The sequence below is a fragment of the Hypomesus nipponensis genome, chromosome 21 (genome assembly GCF_054491055.1).
Source record: "Hypomesus nipponensis isolate SF chromosome 21, ASM5449105v1, whole genome shotgun sequence".
Taxonomy (NCBI): domain Eukaryota; kingdom Metazoa; phylum Chordata; class Actinopteri; order Osmeriformes; family Osmeridae; genus Hypomesus; species Hypomesus nipponensis.
In genome coordinates, this window is record NC_140381.1 from 8,208,863 (window position 1) to 8,228,498 (window position 19,636).

The following is a 19,636-nucleotide window of genomic DNA, read 5'->3' on the forward strand; positions in this document are numbered from 1 at the left end:
TGGTTTTCTTATTTTAGTTATAAATATTTCTGATTGAAATTACGAAGAAGTGTGTGTGGCTGCTTGCACCACTTATGAAATACGATTCATATATGTAAAAGGCACAACCCATGCAAATCAAAATAGGACGTTTCCTTCCAGATGCAGAATTGATGCAACACGAAAGAACGTCAGCAACACGTTCAACGCATTTGGGCACAGCACAGTGGACGGTTGAGGCGTTAACGACAAACTTGCGGTGTCCAGAGTTAAGTTGGAAGCAAACTGCACATCCAACTAAGATGGACATGCTCGACCTGAAGTCCAGGGGAGTTACCAATCTGTAGTTTGTATCCAAAGGTGGAACCTGTCAATGTGGTGCTGTAGCCTACAGAAAGGACTTGGGAGGATAGCTAGCTAATTACACGCTGCAGACATATAACAGACACGAGATAAAGGCCCCGATAGGTTGTTACAGTAGCTATAGCTTATTGAATTAACCGTGTATCTGAAGGGTTAATATAATCTCATAAAGTTTATTCTCAAATTCCAGATGTTCTATATTTTTTGTTAACTTGTTAGCTAGTTTTTAAGGGCTACAGTCAAATGTCAAGGGGTCCGAGTTTAAAGTGAAGTCAGAAGAAAGCACGGTGCAAAAGTTAGGGGAGATGGACAAGAACGATCCAAAACAAGATGTTATAAAAGGTGAAATAACTTACTCTATAACAATAGTTAATGAGACCCGAGGTAATTTAGCTAATTACCTTAGGTAAAGTTATCTATAGCTTGCTGACCATGTGCAATTGAACATTTCAGAGCCGGATAAAGACTATAGTGATGTTTTGACGCCCTCTGGTGATATGCAGACGGATTGCAGCGCTGTAGAGATTGGGTGTGACGCTTCCAAACAGCCCTGCCAAGACATAAACGTGTTGGATGAGAAACTCCGACCTATAGAACAACAACTAAAGTTCCTTCTGAACAAGGCCGAAGAAGTTCAGGCGCACTTAATACACAGGTAGGTCACTTATGTCTTATTCATGGAGATTTGATCAACAGTAAAATATGGTCAAGGACTAGTGTTTATTTCAACATGCACTTACAAAGTTAAAAACTGAAGTTAAAGGTAAAATCTGGATTCAGTTAACAAAACAAATGAAGTTATGCCTGTGTGTGTTCTTAGCAGGTGCGACCACGTGCAGAATGAGGGCTTTTCTTGTGCGGTGCCTGTGTTCCTGCGTTCCTGTCAGCCGTACTTCAGTTACCTGGAGTCCACCGCCCGAAGCTCTCAGCCCGAACGCACCCCTCTACCCATATGCATACGCTCACAGGTCATCAACACACCCACAAACACACACGCACACTCTTGTTGAACCCCGTGCTCGTAGAAAGCACACTGACAAGAATGTGACTGTTAAATGACAGGGACAGATTGACCCTGGAACCGAGAAGGTCAGTAACGTGTGTGTGTGTGTGTGTGTCGCCCACACAGCTGTTAGACTTCTCTCAGCAGCTTTGTACCCGCCTGGAGCAGTTGGTCCTCACTTATGCCCGTTACAACTTCCTGTCCCTGGTTGAGTCTGAGCCCGACAGGTACACAGACATACATTTATACATTTACATTCACGGACATACACACATTCACACACGCACACACACACAAAACATCCAAGTTTTGTGTCTCCTACTCTCACCCGAGGCAGCCATTTTGTGACTACTCCCCTCCATGTTTTGCAGCATCTCCCACTTCTACATAGGCTATTGTCAGATAGACAGAATCAAACTCTCCATATTCCGGTACTGCCAGCCGACCCCCTACCTGGCAGGGGTTCATACCGGCCTGTACAAACGCATGCGCTGGAACGTAGTGAGGCCCTGCAAGGGGAAGGAGGGAGAGAGAAGAGGAGGAGAGGCAAAAGGAGAGAGATACACGGGAAAGACAGATGGTGACTCGGAGCGAGAGACCGCATCAGTAAAAGAGTCAGCCGTCACAACAGAGTAGTGAGTACAGCTCAGCATTTATGGGTAGAGGCTCAGTAGTGACACGGGGAAAAAAAGAGGAAGCGAAGAAAAGATAGTTGGAAGACGAGGTGGAGCCGTATTCTGCTTTGAAATGGGAGGATATTGCGCGGTTTCAATGTTGTAACGCACGACTTCTCTCACCTCCTGTGTGTTGTGCGTGTGAGCAGCTACTTCCTGTGTTACGAGGACATCCCCAAGGAGCACACAGTGGGATGCAGTGAGGGAGAGGAGGAGCCTGTTGCCACTGGCGATGTCGTTAGGATGTGGTCCATTGGCTATTGGATCCCAACCCACCCTGTCCCAGATGATATCTATGACTGGTACTCTTTGTCTCGCTCATTTACACATATATAAGAGAGGTTCATGTTGTCTAATTGTATCTTGTTTAACTACATGCTCTTATGGTTCTTCCCTTTGGGACTTATTTCGTTTTCACAATGTATTACCCGCAATGTTTGTGGCTATCTCGTTGTTATGATCAGTGACCTATGCACTTTTGTAAAGCTCTCATTTGGAAGTCGCTGCTGCTAAATGCATTTATGCTGCTAAATGCATAAGTCAAATGTAAATGTGTATAGGTGTTCTTCTATACTGTACCAGCTAAGATGTAGATTACAACTACTCTGTTTAAATGTCACAATGCAACACACACTCATATTTAGACCTATGTATCTATACATCTATGTATGTAGATCTATACATGTCAAATCGCTCATTCAGTGTGTGTGTGTTCTCCAGGATCCTGTGCCGTGTTCCTCAGGGCCAGTATGGCAAGCTGCTCTGTCTGGGTGGGGAGGAGCCCTCTCCCTGCAGCGCCACAGACTGCCTGCTGGGGGTGCTGTTGTCGCAGGAGAGGGTCAGTATGGAGAGCGCTTCCCTCTGACACACTGCTGCTGGATCACATGTCGGTATGTGACCCGATGGTTCACGTGGGACTGGGGGGGGGTGGGATCGGATTGCCCTTGTTCTGAAGGGTTTCTATTGTGTTATGTAGAAGGTATATTTTAAGGTTTGTGGTTGACTATTTAGTCTTAGAATTGTAATGTTGTCATGTTCACAATACTTTTTGAATTAATGTATTTTATGGTAGAGGATGATTTGTGAAAGCAACGGTGTTTTTGGAAAAGTTTATTTTCATAGAGGTAAATGCATCCAAATAATTACACAAACACATTCACAAATTCAAAACTTCAGGGATTATACAAGCTGCCATGATTGAGCCCCAGTGTGTAAAAATGCCTAAATGTCTTCCACGAAACTTTCACAGAAATTACACAAGTGGTTTTCTTCATTTTAAATAAATTACAAAACTTTACAAAATTGGTAATTTTCCATAAATTGCAGTACAAGTATTAGTACACATTACGTGTGTGTGTGTATATTATGTTAGTTGGTGGGTTTGTGGGTTACAAAAGTATCAGTTGTTTTCAGATATGACCAGGATGCTGTAAGGCAAATTCTGTGATTGATCTCCAAATTAGACATCAAATATTGTGTGGGGCATGGCAGCCAAAGCACACAGACCCAATTCCCTGTTCAATAGCTGAACAGACATCAGAAAGGCAGGACAAATTGCAGTTCAATAAAACTGACAAAATAAAGTTATCGTCTCATTTCAATCTGCAGCTCAGATTTCCGTTAACCAATTGTATCCTTCATTTCCTAAAATGATTTGCATCTATAAATAAAATCTTAACTCTTCATAGTCTACCATAAATCTAGATATCTCTACAGTACAAAATAAATTCCAGTGATTTCCCTTCATTGCCACGAACAGGCTCAAATTATCTGCGTTTTCAATAATATGCACTACAGAAATACAAAACACTATATAATAATTACACTTGAAAACCACAGAGAATAAAAGGCCAGCTTTCACTGATACATTTTCTGTCCATTAGCAAGGGCCTAAACATGGCCGACCCCTCAAATTGGAATGTACCCGAGTTCTCTACTTGCAAACGCCTGCCTCTTGGCTTTACTGTGAGACAGCTGTAAATTAAGACACTATGGCTAGCCTAGCCTAGTTCACCCTCAGTAAAGGGCATTTTGCTTGTCAAGTCCCTCGTTTCATGACTAAGCAGTGTCATCCATCCCAGTGTGCTACAAAGAGTGGCTCGTCTTACCCCTAGTTCTTCATGTCAAGTCCTGGTGGAAGCGCTCACACAAGATGAACCATCATCTTAACAGATTAAGTCCTTGTACAACCTGTCCTCCTATTTCACCATACAAAGTCTTCTTTGTAAAAACAAGTAGTTTTCTTCATAGTCTAGGTGCCTTCATTTTATGACCTGAATGGACATAATTACATTAACATAATCATGATTTAATTACCACCAACACAATCCACTGAGGCAGCTCAAATTATTAATATTTTGGGGGCATACATTTCCACACAAACAGAAAGACAATATACACACTTAAAAACAGTGACAAACATACCACCACTTCAATACCACAATATATTAGAGTTGAACAGTGTCATATTTTCCCCTCTTCAATCCTTCGCTACATCCTTACTTCCTCCTTTGGACTGGACGCACCACCCTCACAGCAAAATCGGTCTGACCCAGAGTTTAAGTGTTGTACTCAATAGAGTCATTGTGCAGCTGGACACTCTGAGCCATTCAAATCTCCCAGCTAATTTCTCCCATGACATGATCATTCCGGCACGCCTGTTCCTACACCCATTTTGCATCTGTGCCCACAGAGAGGGATCACCCTGGGGATACGCTCAGATGGGGACAACATGCTAGCCTTCACCAAACCAATTCCTACAACAAATATCATTTGAACGTCATTTCCGCATCACCTTTGACCTTACTTGGAACCGCATTATAGCCAATAGTGCTTGAAAACACCACCCAGGGGGAAAAAAGGTCTACATTGTCAATAAATAATCATTTCAAATTCAGATGGTGTAATAAATATTGCCGACGTGTGGTTTGAGCTATAGCTAGCAGGAGGCTCCTCTAGTGGGACGCGTCCTCAGGAACAAGCTGGCCCTGTGGAGGGCAGATCGATCAACCGGAGTTCACAGCAGGCATCGAGTGACAGATTCAGAGTCCATACAAAGTCATGTGCAGTTTGTCAGCAGTGTCAAAGAGGAACACGGGTCTAGTACACACTACACTCCATGCTGAGTGTATATCGATAAATTGCAGTCATTCTATGCTAAGTCAGTAGTGAAACCTCTTCAGTGTTTGTCTGTGTAATAAACAGTAGTTGTGTCCCAACAGTCAAATTACCATAACTTTTGGCTTCAGTAAAAAAAAAAAAAAACGAACAAGGGAGCATTCATAGCTACTATATCCTAAACACCACAATTAACCAGTGAACTAGTTTAAAGTACATGGAATGCACCGCCTTCTATTTGAACCTAATCGATCGACTTACTTTTTGGCGCTGTTGGTGTGTGTAGCTTAGCATGGCACATTGGTTTGGCATGAAACAGACAGGTGCAGGATAGTAGTCAGTAGAGTGTGTGTGTGCCAAATGCATATATTATGCCACCCATCGAACGGCTATCCTGTGTGTGTGCGCGCATTAGTGATATCAGTGTCGTGTATCAGTGTTGTACTTGTGGTGATGCAGTTGTGATGGCACAAATGAGGTAATACAGGCATTGGGTTACAGTGTAAAGGGTCGACGTAGTGTTGTGTTGCAGCAGTCTAGCGTGTGAACAGCAGTGATGTGACAAACCCTAGTACCATGAAACAGTGCAGGTGTGTGCATATGAACGAAAGAGTCAAAGTTGAATCTTACGCACGACCTTAGGTACACGTGAATATATGTGCGTGTATGTGCCACTTGTGTGTGTCACTCGTGTGTGTGTGTGCGCGCGTGTCCATCTCTGGTATAAAAAAAAAAAAAGAGAAAAAAAAGGTGTAACGATGTGCTTCCATGTGAGCGTATCAACATGTACGGCCCCTCAGTGGTGGGTCTCCAACTCCACCACCGTCCACTCTCCCTGTGGCGAGCTCCCCGGAGCCTCTGGGGAGAAGCTGCTGACGGAGGTGACGGTGGCCGAGGGCGGGGTGAGGGGGGGCAGCAGATTGGGCCAGAGGCTGCTTTCCAGGGGGCTCAGTGTGCCTCCCCCTCCCCCTGGAAGAAGGAGCAGGGAGGAGCAGCCGTCACCGGCCAGCAGAAGGGTCTGGTTGATGAGTTGCTGGACGATGTCCACCTTCTTCCCCCAGTCCAGGTCCAGGGGAGGGGGGCGCTCCGGGGACTCTGGAGGGGGAGGGGACTCGCCCTCGGGGCTCGCCGTTCCGGGAGAGGGGTGCCGGGGCTCTGCCTGAGGGGGGGAGTCCGGCGGGGGCGTGGTTTGACAGGAGCTGGTGACGGAAGGGTCCGTATCTTCGTGCTCTTCGATGAACGTCCCCCTCTCTCGTTGGCCTTCGCTATCCTTCAGAGTTGGCGTTAGATCGCCGTTGTCTTCCATGCTCAGTTCCTTTATCACATGGTCGTCCTCTTCATCGTCCTCCTCCTCGCTATTCTCCAGTGCTTCGTAGATGGTGCAGAGCCCGGAGGAAGGAGATAGCAAGACGGCAGACTGGGCCTTCTGGCCTGCTGCTGGTTGTTGTTGTTGAGTCTGCTCCTCCAACTCCTGCTGCCACTGCATGATCTGCTGCCTCTGCTTCAGCTCCTGCTGCTGCTGCTGCAGCTGCAGCTGGAGCTCCCTCCTCTGCTTGTCCAGCTCCTCCCTCCGTCTCAGCTCCTCCCCCTCCTTCCTCCTCTCCTCATCATCCTCCTCCTCCTCCTCTTGTTCCTGCTGCATTCGCCTCTCCTCCTTTCCTTCCTTGGGCTTGCTTTGCTGCTCTCGGCGTTGCTGCAGCTCCAGCAGCTGCTGCTGGTGCTGCTCCAGGCGGCGGAGCTGGGGGCTGGCCTGGCGGCAGGGGGTCCTGGGGGGCAGGTCTGCGCAGGTCAGCCTGGGCGGGGTCACAACGTCACAGTGGGATTTGGGGGCGGCAGGGTCACGGCGGTGCTTGTGGGGTAGCGCGTTCAGCCCTGCGAGAGGAAGGCGAGGCGGCCCGGTGGAGTGTTAGAGAGAGAGACAGAGAGAGAGAGACAGACAGGAAGTGAGAGAGCAGTGCAGTGTGGGTGAGAGCAGGGCGAGGAAGGGAATTCAAGATGGAGTCTCCCTTTTAGCAGAGACGTTAGTTTGTGAGGCTAAAGCAACAGCATTTACTGTAGCACCAGCTCTGTAGAGGCCGTGCAGATTCCGCTAAACCGTGTGTCCATGTTAACATTACATCATATGTGAAGTGCAAAAGTTACAAACCTGAAAAGCAAAGCATGGCAGGGTGAGGAGAGTGTTGTAAAGCAAACGGTGCCAAGTAGAAAAGTGACAATGGGTGAGAGGGAGAGAACATGGGCTGGGGGGGGGGGGGGGTGTTAAAGCAAGAGAGCAATAATGCAAATTATGCAACCATTACCATTAACCCTTTAAAAAAGTTGAACCAGCGAACCCTTTTTTTGTGTGTGCAATAAAGTGGCCAACTTCCTGTATACGCAGTAACTACCGACTAGTGTCGTGAACAACAAGTACCAGAAAAGCTTGTGAGCGCAAAGTCACAGTCGTCGTCCCCCCCCCCCCCTTTTGGGGCTTGCAAGTTAGTGATACACATGCAAGATATGAGCCGTGCTCACAAACAAAATGCAGACAAGGCACCATGTGAGAACTGGCCCTGTAGCTTGGCTTTAAATCTGCATGCATTAAGCCAGTGTTAACTAAAGCACCTACAGCCCTAGGCCCAATTCCAATACTTACAAATACATTCTTCCCCCATTCCTTCCTTGAAGTCAATCTCAAATCAACACGATGGGTTCCTAGAAAATCTAGGTTTTTAACAGCTATTATATTAGGTCATGTCAGATCGGTAATTTCTCCAAGGAATGTAGATAGGGGCAGGATGCAATCAAACAGTATTAAACCAGGCCTCGGACTCAGGCGACAGGACCAGGCCCTGTATTGGGCAAATCAAAGCCATCAAATGGCAAGTCAAGCCACTGTGACATCATGCAAACGGGGTCAATCACAAAGCCCGGTGATATTAGCCAAGTGAGGTTAAAATGGTGCAACATGCAAAATTCCAGAGATCTTTGAACACAATACAAGGTTAACAAACATAAGAGAAAGGGCAAAACAAAGAAAGAGGACATACAGAAGAAAAAAATAAATACTGCATTAGCGCGGGAAAGGAGGGCTTTCTTTAACTGGATGACAGGAAACTTCTTGTTGCCCTTCAGTTCATAGTGGTGTTGGCGGCACAGGGAAAGTGGAGGTGAGAGATTTCCATGGTGATGAAGGACGGTTCTCACAAATGTTGTTGGTAAAGGGGAGAAGAGGGTTGGGGAACTGGAGATCACTGAAGGTTCCTTTGTCGTATTCTGGATGGTAAGACACATTTGTGTGCGTGTAGATGTGTGTGTGCGAGAGTGTGTGTGTAAGTGCCTAGTGAGTATGTATAACATCCTTACTGACATGTAATTGACGTGCCATGTGGTAGAACCTCATGACAACAAGAGATTTGAGTTGGTCAACTCAATATATCTCCCCAAGACCTATATAAATAAAACTGACTGGGAAAAGAGGAGTCATGTTAAATATCTAATCTTTATTTAAAGCTGAAATTGTAAATAATTCAAAAGAAGGACAAACATAGGAGGAAGGGGTAAATCTAGCCTCAAAAGTGCAAGAATAAAGGGGGATTGTTCTGGAGGGGGAAGGAAAGATGTATCTCCAGAGCGGTAAACAAAAGAAAAAACGAGAATTACAATCAAAATTCATTAGCATTTTGTTCAGTAAAAAGTGTTTGGATAAATACACAAAGTTACAGTCCATTCAACATTTTCCTTTGTTAAGTTTCTATTTTTTTTCTTCCATTTTTTCTTCTTCGTAAACAGACCAGTCAATTCATGCCAGTTGAGGGTGATTGGATATGCAGTGTTAATTAAAAAAAACAAAATGAACACAAACATTCTACAATAATTGATAGTAGTAGCTATTGCACATACAGGAGTTTAAGCCATATATTCATAATGGTAAATGGGTATATATCGTAGAGGGAAGTGGCACTGCTGTAGTAAGTCTTTTCTTTCTTCCCTTTGTTTTATAAATTTTTTTTTTTTTTTGCTCTCTTCTTTTAACTTTGAACATGTTATCCACCCCAATCAAAAGAGATTTTGGACAAACAATGACAAGAACCACATTAAAGAAAGGGGTTGGGTTGGGTGGGAGTGGTAAAGGCGCATTATCTGGTGTAAGGAAGTAAGGAAATGGGCTGGGGGAGGGGGGGGGGGTCACTATACGTTACCTGCCAGAGAGTTCTCAGTCTTTTCACAGATGGCAGAGTAGTAGGGCGGCTGAGCATCAGGCCCAGGCTCTGGGTGCCGAGAGCCCAGAGACAGGGAGGGGTCCAGGGGCCCCCCCAGATCCCCAAACTCCCCCAGCTCCGCTCCCTGCCTCCCACACAACATATAGTGATGCTCATCGGGGTGAGAACCACCCCCGTCTCCTCCCAGAGGCAGGAGGTCTACGGGGGGCTCACCCGAGGAGGGCTGCCGTGGGGAGGTGGGCTCCTCGATGAGGGATGGAGCCTTGTCTTCCTCCGGCAGCTCCTCCAGGGAGAAGATGCCTGGGCTCTTAGCGCCTGCGGAGTGGGCGTTGGAGCTGGACGCCGTGGTCGTCATGTCGAAGCCGTAAGATGCAGCCGAGTTGGCTGAATGCGGCGTGTCGCCGCCCCACTCCTCGCCGATCGCTTCTTCGCCTTCCTCCAGAGCAGACAGGCAGCGCTGGGCGGCGGCGGGCTTGGCTTCGAACGCCGCGTTGACGATCCCGCCGTCCTCCAGGGGCTCATCCAGCTGGGCCTCGCCTTCCGTGTCGCTCGCCTCGTCCTCGCTGGTGGATGAGGACGAGGGGTTGGAGGTGGGTGCCGTGGCAGGACCGCCCAGCACCTCGTCTGCGGGAAGGGTCTCTGCCTCCTCTTCCTCCCCATCCCCTCGCTCCAGGTGGATGCCCAAGTCCTGGTCCTCTGGGTCAGGCTGGAGGGACAGCACTGGAGCAGGGGCCTGCCCACCGTGGAGCTTACCCTCCTTGTTGTAGTTTCGCAGCTCCTCTGGCGTGCTGGTCTCACTGCTGCTATGGGCAGCCAGGTCGGCACCGCTCAAGGTGCTGGACTGGGACATGCCCGGGCCAGATATGGGTGCGGGGGCCAGGGTCTGCATGGGGCCCAGGCCAGGCTGGTGCTCCTCATCCGGGCCTTGAGCAGGACTAAGTTTCGGCAAGCTAGCTGAAGGCATGTGGAGAGCTGGCTCTTGGGGAACAAAGGGGGCTGAGCCCAGTTCTAGCCAGGCTTCGGCTGGAGACTGGGTTGGGGTTTCAGAGTCCGCCTGCCAGGCGTCTACTGAAGGGCTGGCGGGGGCTAACAGAGGTGCTGAGGCATTCTGGGCTGGCTGGAATGACTGGGCCCAGGGGTTGTTTGGTTGGTCCCGTTGCGCGGCCGAGGGCAGCAGGGGGGCAGGGTGAAGCAGGGCAGCACGATTGAGGTTGTCCAACCGCTCATCTTCAGCAAAGTCGTCTTCGTCAGCGTTCCCGTAGCTCTCCAGCCCGCTCTCAGTCACGCCCTCGCTGGCCATATCCACATCTTCATCCTCCTCCTCCTCATCATGCCTCACCCTCCTCAGGTCCTCCGCTCGCTCCGACCCAACCTCCATGTCACACACTCGATCGTCATCGTCCTCATCTTCGTCCTCGTCCTCCTCAAAATCGTTTGCCGGGATGTCCGGCACCTTCTCGAAGTCGGGGGAGCCAGCGGAGGCCCCTTCCATGTCCACGATGGCCCCCTTCAGGCTGGCGTCTCCCAGGTCGTCCATGCTCTCCGTGCCCTCCAAGACCCCCGGAGCGCTCAACTCGGACGCCCCCTGTTGGCTGCAGCTCACATCCTCGGAGTCGAGCTCCGACAGGAGAGCACCGCCCCCTCGCCACGCCGACCCTCCCGCGGGCCCTGCCGAGCCGGGCCGGGATTCCTCCGTGGGCTGGGTACCGCTCATGTCTGACACGGACACCTGCTGGCTGCCCTCCCTCTCCTCTTCATCATCATCATCCTCATCCTCATTGAGGTTGGCCTCCGCTTTGAAAATACTGTCTCCTTGAGGGGCAGAAGCCTCGAGAGCTACCGGCGAGGAGGTTTCCAACACCTCGGGCATTAGCAGTTCAGGCTCCTCTGACTGTTTTGACTCTACAAGTGAGGCCACAGCTGGGGTAGGTTCTGCTAGGAAAGACCTTGGTTCCTGTTCCGGACTGAGGGGGAGAGCAGCAAGTATTGGGTCCTGCTGCAGACTGGCGGTTGACATGATGGGGCTGAGTGGAGGGGAGGAAAGATCTTCCGCTGGGGTGTCGTGGTACCCGGGTGGAGTGACCTCCACGGGGGAAGGAGAGGGAGGAGACACGGTGATCAGAGCTGGGACAGGGGCTGATGGGACCTCCGGTGATACTTCCTCCACTTCTGCCTGTGCTGCCACCTCGGGCTCCGTGGAAGTTGCAGAGACAACGGCCGCAACGGCCGCCGTTGCAGCCACCGTTGCCGTCGCGCCATGAGGCTTCTTGGTGATCGAGAATGGCACGACAGACTGGGTGGGCTTGGAGGTGCGTTTGATCGGCTGAGCGGTGCCGCCGGCGGCCGGCTTGGTAATGGGAGAGGCAGGAGGGGTCCGGCCCAGGGGCTGCCGGGCGGCAGGCGGCCGTGCGGTAGGAGGTGCTTTCCGTGCGGCTTGGGGCCTGGCTGTTTTGAGGTCGGCAGTCTTGGAGGGAGGGGGGTGCTTGGAGACTGGGTCGGATCTGGGGGCAGCGGTCGGTTTAGGGGCATCTGGCTTGGTAGTTTTGTTAGTGGCTGACGCCACAGGCTTTTTAGCCGGTGGTCTGGTAACATCTGAAATGGAAAAAGCCAGGGGATTGGCACCAGTTGAGCAACTCGCATCTTGGTATTTGGTCCATTTACAGAGAACCAACATTGCGTCGTAGCCCGGGCTTACCTTTCTTAACAGTGATGGGTTTGGAGGACGGTGCTACTGTGGTCCTGCCAGCAGGGGGAGCTGTGGCGCCTAGTCTATGGGCAGCAGGCCTGGCCGTGGTGGAGGTGCCGGGTGGCTTGGATGTGGCCGTGGAGACGCCTGGGCGAGACGTCGGTGGCTGGGTGGCAGGTCTGGAGGAGCAAACGAGGCGTTACCAACTTCGCCATCTTTAGAAAGCGTCAACAACACAGACCGGTTTCATATTTATCATACCAGCACACAGGATATTCATTCCGAGAAGACTTGGAATGCTTCTTGTTGACACACTCCCGCGAACATTCCAATCCCTTTAACCAAAGGATCATCCCGAATTCTTTTGCGTTTTAGCTTACCGATAGAGACCTGGAAATCATGTCATGAAAACCCTTTCCAGTTGCCCAACATTCCCCACCTACTGTGAGGATCAGACGATGCACTGCTAAAGCAATTTCAAGAGGCAGCCGAAAATGCATTAACGGGAGCCGTCCGTCGTTCCACTGTAATGCACCTCTTAGCCACTCTCTAATCCCGCTCTAGTGCATGGGAAAGGGAGTGAGAAGGGATGGAACTGGCGAGGAGCAGAGCGATCAAGGTGGTTAATAGCAGGAGGAGGAAGACGAGGTGGGAGACGGTAGCCAAGGAGGATAGGAGGGGAGGCAGGGTTGGGGGCAGAAGGAGAGGGGGGGGGGGGGGGACTAATCGATCCCGTACTAAGCTCCTCAGTCTGCTCTTCAATCTAAAGGAGTTAGAGAGCAGACACTTCTAATCCAGTCCATAACTCAAGACGCAGCCTGACGCTCTTAAATCTCTGAGTCTGGTTCGGATCTTCCCCCTTCTCTGATCCCCTTGCACCGTGTTGCCTCTGGGAGGCAAGTGCGTGACTGGACAGCACGGGATTAAAATCAACCCTCCCATCAGTTTCCATTCATGCCCTCGTCTTTTGAGGACGAGTTTTGAATTTGAGGCTACAAGCTGATCCTAGATTTGCACTGGATGGAAGGGACCATGGAAATGGACTTGACCAGTGACAGGGAACTCCTTGATCCTTCAACTTTGTCACGGTAGTCCCTGTAGAGTGAATACCAAAATCGGCACCACTGTAGGAACTGCATACAGCACATGCCTTCGTATTCACCAACTCTGTTGTGCAATATTCCATAGCCCATCAACAGTGTAGTGTCAAAGAATATATGGTTCAATGGCTTCTTCAATTTAATTTTACACTACACCCGCTGAAGGCTACATATAATGCATTAGTATGGTACATCTTGAGAAATTGGTCTAAGTCAGCAGTCTAATTCACCACTACAGCAACCTTCCTATAGACAGTAAGTCATGAGGGGCTTGTGTGTAATTAGCTCAAGGCCATGCTAGGACTTCTGTAACCTACATACAGCCAGGTGCAGTAGAACGATGCAAACTCTGTGGATGTGGAGGAGAAAAAAAAAAAAAAAAAACTTTGCATATTAGTGCTCCCCCTCATCGACAAGGATTCATCCGAACATCTTTAGTCTTTGGACAAAAATGCGTCACACGTCAAAGGAAATAGCGAAACGCCAAATGCCACTAGGGCAATTCACCTTCCATTACTGCAACCCTCATCATGCTTTCCTCTTCACTTCATCCACTTTTGTACAGTGGACAGACAATGCAGTACATGACTTGCCAACGACAATAACATGTACATAAGAGGAGGAGCCCGGAGTGGACCTACTTGCATGCCTGGACACAAATGCCTCTCCCACAATGAGTCCACACAACAACAACAACAACAGTGTTCATTTGTTTCCCAGGGATCGAACAAAGAGTCTGGGTCATTATCATAATAGGCTGCATCTACTGGGCTCAGGAGGGAAACTGACTGTATGGTGAAGTCGACCAAAAGAACAGAAAGCTGTGTTCTTAAATGAGCACTGGAAGAAGAGGAGCGTTTGTGTTTGCAGATAAAGACAACAGGGGGAGAAAGGGGATGCATAGAGCCGAGATTGACAGGGGGGGGGGGGGGGGGGGTCTACAGTGATTAAATGAGCAGCAACGAGAGATGGAAATAGAGGAGGGGAAAGACGTGAAATTGAATGAGGGAGCTATACAGCCTCACATTAAAAACAGATTGCCCTCATTTCTCCCATTTCACAAGCGAACAGGGAATGTGAATTGACAGCCACGCTCAATTACGTCGTGAGAGACACTCCGGGGAAGTTGATAAAATGATTGCATCTGGGTTGGGAGGGATTGAAGTTGGAGGGACGGACGGACGAAAGGGGATGGATGGGGGGGGGGGGGGGGGTCATGGTACATCAACCTCCCGTAAGAGCGGGGAGAGTTGACTCTCGTGACTAAGCTCTGTCGCAGACAGGGCACAAGAAAAAGGTTAGGCGGCTCTGGTTTTGTTTACGGCGGCCGTTTCAAGAACTTCCGGCTCTTTCAGAGACAGCCGGGAAGCTAGATTCTCCTGGCAGCGCTGTTAGCAGATTAAATATTCAGTTTTAATCAAGCCAGAGAGAAAGAGAGAGAGAGACCTAGGAGGTACAATCTCTATTCAGTGACGCCCATCTTTCTGCCTGCGGCCAAGTCTTGTTTCTCCCCTTCTCCTAGTCCTCCTACAGGCCCCCCTGTAAGACTTAAGCAACCAGACCCCTCCAACAATACACTGTTTGGCTTGTGAGCTGTCCAAAAACAGCTCCTCGCTCTTCTCCTCTTTTCATTATTAAGAGAGGAGGAGAAATTTCTGGGGCTTGTGCTGGCCCAATAGCAGCCGCAACAACAGTTCACCAGGAAATACAAAAGAACCCACGACCCAAAATCAGCCTTGTACAGGATTTCAAGTGAAGGGTAGAAAGGATGCCTAGCAACGGAGAGAGAGGTGGTTGTTTCGGTGAGGCCTGGGGTAGCGTGGAAGGAACAGTGATGGATGAGACTGTTTGCGTTGGACAGTTACACCGTTCCGTTGCCAAAAGTAGCAGTGAAACTACATGGTTTCATCCCTGAGGGAGAGGGCAGGATGGGATACTACGAGGAGCCATGTACTTCTAGTCTCCTGTTTAATTAATGTTTGTCGTCTTCGTCATTTCTGAGGTGTTCTCGTGACCTTGGCGGCCCTTGTATGGGATTAAAAATGGACGACCCATTATTTATGTGGAGTGAATTCCATCATTGAGGGCTCTACAATCTGCGTGCTTACACCCACACACACACACACACAACAGACACTCCAAATCTCACAGGGAGTCTTAAGGCCGACCAAAATGACAGATGAGCGGGGGGGAGGGAGAGAAGGATTGTGGGGGAAGGAGGGATAGAGGGAGGGCCATGGGGGGATGCTGGCCGACTGCCTGGTACTGTACATACACAGGATGAGCGAGGGAGAACGGAGGGAGGGAGAACGGAAGGAGGGAGGAGGAGAGATAGAGGGTGGGAGGAGGGGAGAGAGAGGGAGGAAGGGGGTTGGACAGTGACTGACTGCTCCGTCGGTACAAGGACATTCGCTCCTCTAAATAACATTGAGAGGAGGGAGGAGGAAGATGGATTCCGGGGCATTACAATTCCCCCGACATCTCCACGGACTCCTCCTCTACTGAGATGAAGCCATCCAGCTGTCGGTCAGACAGACCTGGTGGTTGATTGGTTGAGCAGCAGGCGGACGGTCCATTACTCCAGGTGACGATGATGACAGTGAAACGCATTTAGGAGACTGATTGTCTCGTTCACCAGCTGTGTGCATCCCTGTGACCCATCACGCATGACTGGGTAACTGGAACGCTAGGTCTTGACATATGTTCCATGCAAGTGCTAACGTGAGACATTTCCATGAGCATTTTCAGTTTGTGATATCGGAATCTCGCTTTCTCTCTAGGACGGTTGGTCTCCCTCTCCCCTACCTCTCTCAACCTTGTGCTTTATTCATCCAACCCTGTCACCTTCTCTCCTTGCCCTGGGGTACCAGTTAGCCATCACCTTGTTGAGCCCAAAACCTAATCCAACTTGTCCTTGTACTTCCTTCTCCAGTACACATATTTGCCTTAAATTTTTCAGGAACAGTTCCACCCTCTCCCCTGAAGGCATTGAACATGAATAGTTGATGAGAGCGGGGATGTTACTTGGGGACTGTGAGCTTGTTACATGCTTCTGTGGTTGTGAACGAGAGCCTGGGCGCTATGCACCTTTGGCTTCCGGATCAGTCCGTGGCAGATGGTGTTCTGGTGAACCGCAGTGTAAGGTGATGCTGTAACGCCCCCTTATGCTGTGTGCTGTTCACAGAGTCCTTACTAATGTGGAGGGAGCCAGAGACGAGAGGTCTGGCTGCGAGAGGGTCTGTTCTCTTCTCCCAGACAACCCGGCGGGGCCAAGCAATGAACACGCACGCACACGCTGCTGCTCGTGTTCAAATATAGGCATGATTTCACCCACAGTCGTCAAGACGATGCTCCAACCGTCGCACACACACTCCACATTCCTGAACACACACACAAGGAGAGGAGGGTTTGATGCTACGTTCAGTGGCACCTATTCATCCATCTTGCCCCAGGGCATCCTCAACGGTAATAGGAGTTCTTTACCTGAAACCTGCTTTTGCATCATTTAAAAAGGAGGAGGAGACACACACACCAACGGCTTTCACGCTGGCCATGACAAAGTGAAGCGTTGCCCGGTGTCGAGTACATGTACAAAATGGCCACTCGGCTCAAACAACACATAGACCTGTCAAAACACCAGCTGGTGCAGACAACACAAGACTAAGACAGTGTGATCGTGAGCGTCTGTCTGAGAGCCTCGAGTCTGAGTCCAAGACATCCTGTGTCTTTGTATTTATACAAAAACTTGCGTGTCCATTTGTTCATGAGGTTTAACAGAGAACTCATTAACCCGTGTTGAGTCAAATACAACATTTCCTAATCTAATAGCAGCATTATGGAGGAAGAGAAGGGAGGTGGTCAAAATCGAATCAGGCCTTCTTAAAACCGAACACTACATGTCGGCTGAGGCCGATCTAAAGACTCTGAAGTGGGTTCTCCTCCTCGTCTTTGACATTATTGTCTCTACATACTTCATTCATTTCAAAAGCAGTAGTCATGAAAGACAAGAACACTAGGCTAACTATTGGTAGTCTCTGGCAGACTATTAAGTCAGTGTAAAAGCATTTGACAAGAAAAGGGAAAAAAAAGACAGTGAAAAGAAGCCACATCTTAATAATTGGGGACCCGTGGGCCTCCCAAATCAACCCCCCCGGAGCACAGGGCACCGTCCTAATGACTAACCGCCCCCCCGCCCCCCATGCCCTGGGGTGGCCTGTGCCCTGCCCCTCCACATGACAAAGACCATGTTATCCAGCTGCTCTGGCTTTGGGCATTGATAGGGAGCGAGAAAGACAGACCGAGGCAGAGTTACAAGAGAGAGAGAGAGAGAGGCTTCTCTGTCTCAGGTTATTTCTGTCTGCGTGACTCAGACTCTCGGAGCGAAACCTGACCCAGTAACGGTCTGGGGGCCACAATGGACACTTTTCATCTGTGAAGTCCTCCAGGGTCCCCACAGCTGAACAACTCTCCCTCTGATCCCCCCCCCACCACCACCTCTGTTGAGGCTCCGAGTCTTGTGTTGAAGCTCCTGATCTCGGGATGTTTGTGTTGCGCAAGCGAGTGGAGACGTCTCTGTTTAAACATTAGCTGGCCTTGACGGGGTCACAAAGCTACTCTGCTGGTAAATTAGTTTGCATGGCCGTGTTCCCTTAGGAAGGCTTGCTATTGGCAGTCTTACCTGGTTGCCTTGGGAACCGTCATCCTGTCTGGTTTGGCTACGGAAGTGCTGGGCTTCGGGGCAGATGTCGGCCTGGGAGCTGGAGAAAGGGAGGAAGAGAGAACGTTTGGATGGAGATTCCACGCCTGAATGGTTATTTAATATTGAACCTGTAGTTACGCCCTTTGTCTCACCTGTAGTTTTAGGTCTGGTCCCATTAACTGGTCCAGTCGTTGGTCTCTTGCTTAGAGTACCATTCCCTGTGGTTGTCTTGGTACCGTTTGTTGCTGCAGTAGCAGCAGAGTTGGTCCGGGGCACTCCCACATGCTTCTTGTCAGTCACCTTGGTCTGGGTCCTGACAGAGGAAGCAGCAGCTGTGGCTCCGCCCACTGGCTTTTTAGCTGCGGCGGCCGATGACGCTCCAGTACTCGTCGTAGTTGTAGTTCTCTTCTTGTCCGGTGCGGTTTTCTTGGTCAGGTCGTTGGTTGAGGGCTTGACTCCGTTCATCATGCGGCCCTGAGTGGTGCCCGGGCGAGAGCTGGGTCTCGTCTGGCTCGTGGTCTTGGTGCCGGCGGTGCCAACCGTGCCGGGCCGGGCCTTGGCTGTACCTTTGGGTTTGTCTTTGGTCTCTGCTGCCTTGCCATTGCCCTCCTTGGGAGCGGGGGGCGCTGTGGCTCCTCGGGCCTGTTCCTCAGGTTGCGTTGGGGGGGAGCCTTCTGGCGGCACCTCCTCCTCTTCTATCACCACAACGGACGTTACCGGCTGGGAGGGTTCGGCTCCTAGTGCTTCTGTGGGCTCCATGGTAGCCATGGCAACCCCATCCGGTTTCATCCCCTAAGGCGTGGCTTCTCTCTCCCCAGAATCAGTGGCACACGAATGAGAGTTCTGTGTCCTACTGCAAACAGAGCAACACTGGGAAAAAAAACAGAACACCACAACACATAAGCATCTTAGCCTCCAGTTGGAGAAGGGGGACAAATAGGAATGTTTTGATCATCTGGGAACTGCAAATAACCCCAGATATACTTATCACAATAACCACATATGATGTATGACATGTGCTCATGACCGGTAGCATTTAAAGACTGTAGATGGGGCTAAAAGGAAATGCCATTTATGGGAAAGAGGCCTCTTAGGAATTCAGGGGGAAATCAAGAAAACAGGAAGTAAGCAGCTGGAGAAACGTCCATTTACGATGTTTCTGAAGAGAAAAGTCTCAATTTCCAATTAAAGTTGTTGATATACCAATTAAGGACTATTCATAGGAAAGGACTATTCATCGGAATGACAGAGCCAATATAACTAAGAAACCCCACAAACTGTGACCACAGTTAATGACTGGTGTTGGGAGTCGACATATGACATGAACTGAGGTCTACACCAGAACTCTAATGAGCTCCTGGAGAGAGGAGAGGAAAGGGCTGTGGTCTGGGGGTGCAGAAAGACTGAGGCCGCACAGTTCCCTGTCATGACACAGCGTAAATGAAGAGAGGAGGATGGAAAACCGGGACCACATGTGCCATTTGTTGAATGATCCCGTTTTCCTGTGCAGGCCAGATGCTAAGGATGACATCCAGCGATTACTAATGCAAGATTCCTACTCTGGGCCAGGCCTCAATAGACAATAGAGCTGAAGTAGTGGAAACTGGGGGACACAAAGTGAATGTTTGTGGCCCAAGAAGTACTGGGGAAGGGGAACACTCGACTCTGCTCTTCTAAGCGGGCTAAGTATAGTACTGTATACAGCATTCGGACCAAGTGACCTTAGGAAAGATCCTCCAGCCTTACACAAGCTCCCTCCCCAAACCAAAACTAGGCTTCAACTCATTTGATGCTTTTTCTTCGAGACCCCCCC

At 49.7% G+C, this 19,636-nt stretch overlaps 2 protein-coding genes across 4 annotated transcripts in view; one reads left to right on the plus strand and one right to left on the minus strand.

Annotated features, from left to right (window-relative positions):
• Positions 1-4,729, plus strand: c21h19orf67 (chromosome 21 C19orf67 homolog). 3 transcript variants are annotated; one of them, XM_084686081.1, is made up of 8 exons: positions 28-684; positions 796-997; positions 1,163-1,310; positions 1,472-1,572; positions 1,717-1,980; positions 2,169-2,321; positions 2,740-2,909; positions 4,712-4,729. In XM_084686081.1, exons 1-7 carry the CDS (start codon positions 648-650, stop codon positions 2,882-2,884), a joined length of 1,050 nt encoding a protein of 349 aa, XP_084542207.1. In that variant the 5' UTR covers positions 28-647; the 3' UTR covers positions 2,885-2,909; positions 4,712-4,729. The 3 variants fall into 3 exon arrangements, with proteins under 3 accessions (XP_084542208.1, XP_084542207.1, XP_084542206.1); XM_084686082.1 differs by lacking the exon at positions 4,712-4,729 and having other exon boundaries at positions 1-684; positions 1,166-1,310; positions 2,740-3,564; XM_084686080.1 differs by lacking the exon at positions 4,712-4,729 and having other exon boundaries at positions 31-684; positions 2,740-3,561.
• The window catches only part of prr36a (proline rich 36a), a 26,734-nt gene continuing 10,212 nt past the window's right edge, over positions 3,115-19,636 (minus strand). Inside the window, exons 2-6 of the mRNA XM_084686083.1 lie at positions 17,976-18,693; positions 17,803-17,881; positions 12,034-12,203; positions 9,318-11,930; positions 3,115-7,008 (exon numbers count right to left, since the gene is read on the minus strand). Of these exons, the coding sequence (XP_084542209.1) occupies positions 5,933-7,008; positions 9,318-11,930; positions 12,034-12,203; positions 17,803-17,881; positions 17,976-18,612 (4,575 nt within the window). The 5' untranslated portion in view covers positions 18,613-18,693 and the 3' untranslated portion in view covers positions 3,115-5,932. The remainder of the gene's footprint in view (positions 7,009-9,317; positions 11,931-12,033; positions 12,204-17,802; positions 17,882-17,975; positions 18,694-19,636) is intronic.